Source organism: Sinocyclocheilus anshuiensis, unplaced genomic scaffold (genome assembly GCF_001515605.1).
Source record: "Sinocyclocheilus anshuiensis isolate Anshui unplaced genomic scaffold, SAMN03320099.WGS_v1.1 scaffold1547, whole genome shotgun sequence".
Lineage (NCBI taxonomy): Eukaryota > Metazoa > Chordata > Actinopteri > Cypriniformes > Cyprinidae > Sinocyclocheilus > Sinocyclocheilus anshuiensis.
In genome coordinates, this window is record NW_015552673.1 from 52,796 (window position 1) to 58,157 (window position 5,362).

At 40.0% G+C, this 5,362-nt stretch overlaps 1 protein-coding gene across 1 annotated transcript in view; it reads left to right on the forward strand.

Annotated features, from left to right (window-relative positions):
* The window catches only part of LOC107667450 (DNA-directed RNA polymerase I subunit RPA1-like), a 31,555-nt gene that overhangs the window by 13,555 nt on the left and 12,638 nt on the right, over nt 1-5,362 (forward strand). Inside the window, exons 16-22 of the mRNA XM_016459118.1 lie at nt 1,908-2,091; nt 2,181-2,263; nt 3,171-3,329; nt 3,464-3,562; nt 4,067-4,219; nt 4,566-4,648; nt 4,752-4,917. Of these exons, the coding sequence (XP_016314604.1) occupies nt 1,908-2,091; nt 2,181-2,263; nt 3,171-3,329; nt 3,464-3,562; nt 4,067-4,219; nt 4,566-4,648; nt 4,752-4,917 (927 nt within the window). The remainder of the gene's footprint in view (nt 1-1,907; nt 2,092-2,180; nt 2,264-3,170; nt 3,330-3,463; nt 3,563-4,066; nt 4,220-4,565; nt 4,649-4,751; nt 4,918-5,362) is intronic.

Below are 5,362 nucleotides of genomic sequence, written 5' to 3' on the forward strand. Positions count from 1 at the left end.
TTCTAGATTTATATATTAAGTTGCTCAAGCAAGTGGCGAAACATTTTTTTTTACTTTTCTTACGTTATCACTAACTTACCATTGACAGAAATAGTCTGCTCTACTGCCTTTCCTTTTGCATTTAAATCTTTATTACCATCTAAAGTGCCATCTATTATTGCCTTGTTTATCTAAAAGTGCTCTTTTCCTTTAAACCCAGCCAAAAAGCCATATGTGTTGACTGTGAAACACAGTAGACTTTAATAATATGCATTTATGGTGTAATTACTACATGTTCGTGTCAATCCATGTTCATATTTACTGCAAACAATGCGCTGTTACTTTAATTCAGGGCTTGCAGCGCAGCAAAAATAGACTCGGTGTGGAAACGATCTCTGCACTGCTGCAGACGCACCGCTCCTGAACGCACTGCCGGACCGCAACCGTGTGCGGTGAACGCTTTAATCCGTTAACATGAGCGTGGAAAAAATACGCACCACGTATGCACTGCAACCGGAGTAATGTGAACCTGGCGTTGTGTGTGCGCTGCGAGTGTGCATGAGCGCTAGTCTCCAGGAGAGCGTGCGAGCGCTGAATGGTTAAACACTGGCAAGAATTAAAAAGAAATGCCATTTATAAACTTTAGTGACGATGCGACACTGCCTCGATTGTGCAAGTGACAATTCCTGTGTCAACTGTGTAGCGTGCAGCTCGCCTATGGACAAACGCGATGTGGTGATTTGAAGCCATTTGCGTATTTTGAGAGAGAAAGAGAGAGAGCGCACGCGAGTGGTGACTCACTCACTCCGTTTGTGAAATTACGTCTGAAACGAGGTTTTCAAATTACTTAAGTTATTTAATGAAGAAATATGAAGGCGAGTACCCCACCTTCAGCATTATAATTATTTCACCCGCGCTGGACAGAGACGGTGCCTCTGCATGTCATGCCAAAGCTCTCACAGCAGCGTCATCAGCTTGAGATCGGTTTTTGGAGATCTGCCTTTTTAGAGACCGCCAATCAAACATCCCAACGTGATTATCGGCCGATAGTGATCGGTAGCCGATCAATCGGAGCACCCCTAATATCCAGTCACAGAAGTAGAGAAACTCATGACCCTCCAGGAAGTCCCTTATATGGACAAAGGTATCGCTATTATAGCTGTAACTGAGTAAACAGAACATACAAACGTTTTGAATGATAAAACAAAGACAATAAACAATCTACTGCAACAATATAGTTTATCTGTGTAATTAAAGCCATCTCTGGTATTTTAATAATAATTAAGTATATTTATAATCCATTGCTAATCGATGTATTTTTTTAAAGTAGCCTATGGAACATATTTTCTGCCTCATTCTGTGACAAGAAGCCACATCAGATCACAAAAGGAAGCATCTGACTGGTGTTGTGGAGCAAAAAGGTTATAATGTTCTCTTTTGTTGGACAACAGGTTTAGAAATGTGAATACAAGGGAGGTTTAGCTTTAGGCATTTTAATTTAAGCATGTTTAGCTTAGTTAACGGAAGGCTAGCTGCTGCCATCAGAGCAAGTGTAATTACTGCATTCACGCGCTCCTCGATGCTCTCATTTCCCGAGTTGTGCTTTTAAGTCAGAATGTGAAAACAACATGGACACTCGCGTTACTACAGCGATGTGTTGGATTTGTATTATTAGAGCTTTCTGACTTGAGTTCACATGCATTTTCTCAGTCGGGAAATGATTTTTCACGTGCGGTGCCGGTGATGATGCTTCTTACGTCCGTTTCGGAGAATCAGAGGACAAATATTTCAATCGATGGCTCAGGCATGGCACCGAAATTTGCGTTCGGATTCGGTTCTATTACATACCGGTTACATGGGTACCGGTGCCATATTGGTACCGGGTTTCGGTACACAACCCTAGTAATGTAATGTACTGTGTTTTTCAGGTGGTCATTCGTCAGGGAGAGCTCTTGCTGGGAGTTCTGGATAAAGCCCACTATGGCAGCTCAGCGTACGGTTTGGTCCACTGCTGCTACGAGCTCTACGGAGGAGAGACCAGTGGCAAACTGCTCAGCTGTCTGGCACGGCTCTTCACTGCCTACCTGCAGCTTTACCGCGGTTTCACCTTGGGTAAGATCACACATCAATACTAGCTTATCTTGTTGAACAAACAAGGTAGAGTGGTATTTTATATTAAACTATGTATTTTTTTCTGACAGGTGTGGAAGACATTCTAGTAAAAGATGGAGCCAACAAACAGAGAAGGAAAATTATCCAAAAGTCAGTCACATGTGGCTCCAAGGTAAATCACTGAGATTGACCAGCTCATTCCTGTTTCATAGGACCGTTTGAACCGTGTAGCTTTCTGAAAAAAAATACTTGGGCTGTCATTTAAGGAAGAGTTTATTTAAAACGATATACCAGACTTTCAGAAATATGCTCTGGTCAAGCTTTAATGGATGAATTATTTGTAAAGTTTATTAATTATAACATGATTATTTACATATGGCAAGAAAATTAACAGGAAGGACAGAGCTAAAGTTGTTAAAGTCTCATTAAGAGAAATTACTTGGTTTAGTGAAAGTAATATTACAGAAGACAAATTTTAACCCTCCTAAGTTTTGGGGAAAAAAATGGTCACATGTTGTGTGTTTGTGTTCATTTTTGACCAGGAACAATAAAAGTGTAATTTTTTTTTTTTTAATGAATTGATAAAAAATTATAATAATAATTTCACTTCAGTAGTAAGTAACAATAAAATTATTCACTTTTTAATGTTAGGTCTTTAAGCTCGTTTATGTAAATTTCTCTATTGCTTATCAAGTACGCAAATCTTTGAAACTTTATTACAGTAAAAGTCTACTCATCTACTCAACTCAGTTGAAACATGAACTGAAGTGATCTGTGCATCCTGCTGCACAACTGTCCTAGATTCCATGCATATAAAATATACATTTTGGTATTTATTTCGAAATTATCCAAAGATTATTTGTCATAGTTTGATATAAACTTTTTTATTATTAATATTGAAGCATAATATTTGCAGTAATCTTGCAGTCACATACTCCCACTCTCTATTTCTGTGGATCTTTTGCCCTCTGGATGTTTTTTGTCTCACCCCTTCATTTATTTGTGTGTTCGTTCAACATTGTGCTTGTCTTGTCTTAAACCAGAGATTCATATTTTTTTACTTTCTTGCATGAAAACAGGCTCTCCAGGCTGCGTTTAACCTGCTTGCGGCTGCTGGAGACACTGAAGCCAGAGAACGCTGGCAAGACGCACATCTGAACACAGACCAGAGAGATTTCAACATGGTGGACCTGAAGTTTAAAGAAGAGGTCAATCAAGTGAACAACAACATCAACAAGGTGCACGTCTATAAACGGGACATCTTGAAATTGCAGAGCTTGTGTTTAAAGTGTTTATTTTGTTTCTCGCTGTGGAATCATAAACTGTCTTTATGTCTTGATGGGTTTCATCTCTTGTGATCTGTTGTAATCAGGTGTGCATGCCGCTGGGTCTCCACCGCTCCTTCCCAGAAAACAACCTACAGCTGATGGTGCAGTCAGGAGCCAAGGGTTCAACTGTAAATACTATGCAGGTAACGTTTCCTTCATTATCTGAATACAGCAGCGTTTTTTATTTTTATTACTTTTACAGTGTTCCTGTGTGTCTTTAAAAAGTCTTAAGATATTCAATTTGATCAAACTGATTTTAAGTCTTAAATGGTATTACAAAAGTTTTAAATTTCATTTTAGGTGGTCTTAAATTTGGGAACAGAAAATCATGAATGTGATAATGTTAAATTCTGAAGTTGATGATATTATTAATAAAATTTGAGCGCTGCTCAAGTCAAATTGCAGAGCTGTTGCAGTCTGCAATCAATGATGGCCGCTTTCAAAACGGCTTTGTTAAGGTTCAAAACCTTTGTGTGTTTTGAAAAGCTTTGTTTCTCCCATCACTACAGCACATTTATGCCAAGTGATTGTTAATGATCTACTGTTGATGAATTATGACAATGATTGGGTCCGGTAATGGCAGATGTTAGCATGGCATGTTATTCAGCCGTGATCTTCCTCTGAACCAAGTTCCTGTGTATGTGCAGATCTCCTGTTTATTGGGTCAGATTGAGCTGGAGGGTCGCCGGCCACCACTGATGCCTTCTGGGAAGTCTCTGCCCTGCTTTCAGCCCTATGAACCTCAGCCGCGATCCGGAGGATTCGTAACTGGCAGATTCTTGACGGGGATCAAACCTCCTGTACGTTCAGACTGGACTGTTCTTGATTGTGAATGCACAGCCTCGTTAGTGTCCACACTTAATCAAAAGGGTTTGTTCAAACCCTTAACCCCAAGGATTAAACTCATCCTGCATGGTTAGGGCTGTGGACATAAATGATACCTCAAATCATGTGGCTTGTCAGGGTGAACACACTAGCAACCCTGTAGTAACCATCCTAGCATTATGGTGGCCTGTTTTGTACAGTCAAGCACCACATTTTTTTTCCAGAAAATCTCAAAATCTTACTTTTTAGAGTAATATTCGTTTTGTGTGGAAAATTTTAACTGGTATTATATTTAACTGGAGGCTGTCTTTATGTTTTCAGGAGTTCTTTTTTCATTGTATGGCTGGTCGTGAAGGTCTTGTGGACACTGCTGTCAAAACCAGTCGATCTGGTTATTTGCAGAGGTAGATCTGGTTCCGACTGAAAAACGCATTGTCTAAAATCCCTGTGATATTCTTGTATACTGGTTCATTGTATAATGACATATACCGTCACTGGGCGTTTCAGGTGTGTGATCAAGCATCTAGAAGGTCTGGTGGTCCAGTATGATCTGACTGTGCGAGACAGTGATGGAAGTGTGGTCCAGTTTCTTTATGGAGAGGACGGCCTGGACATCCCCAAGACCCAGTTCCTACAGCTGCAGCAGTTCCCTTTCATCAAAGACAACTACGAGGTAACTGTACAGTAGGCTATTAAGTATTAAGTACTTAAAGTCCCCATGAAATCAAAATTAAAGTTTTTTTGGGTGTTAGTATCAATATGTTAGTCTTAAGGTAATCTATAAGGCAGTGTGCTCCAAAACAGTGACAAAATTCGCATTTAGAAGATATAAGCATTCAAAGCTTGCAGTTCGTCACTTCCGCCAAAACGGCTCAACGATTTTTTTGACGTCACATCGTACTTCAGCTTCTCATCAAACTTTCTGTCCAATCAAATGCTCTCTAGAATCCGAAGGGCTCGCCCCCTACACTATAAAATAGACGCTGAAGCCGCGGCTGAAATCGGTCACTTGTCCACAGAATTAGTATTTTCTGTACAGTGAATGAATGGCATGTAGTGCACTATATAGGGGACAGGGAACGATTCAAACAGTGTAAATATGCTTCCATTGAGGAAAA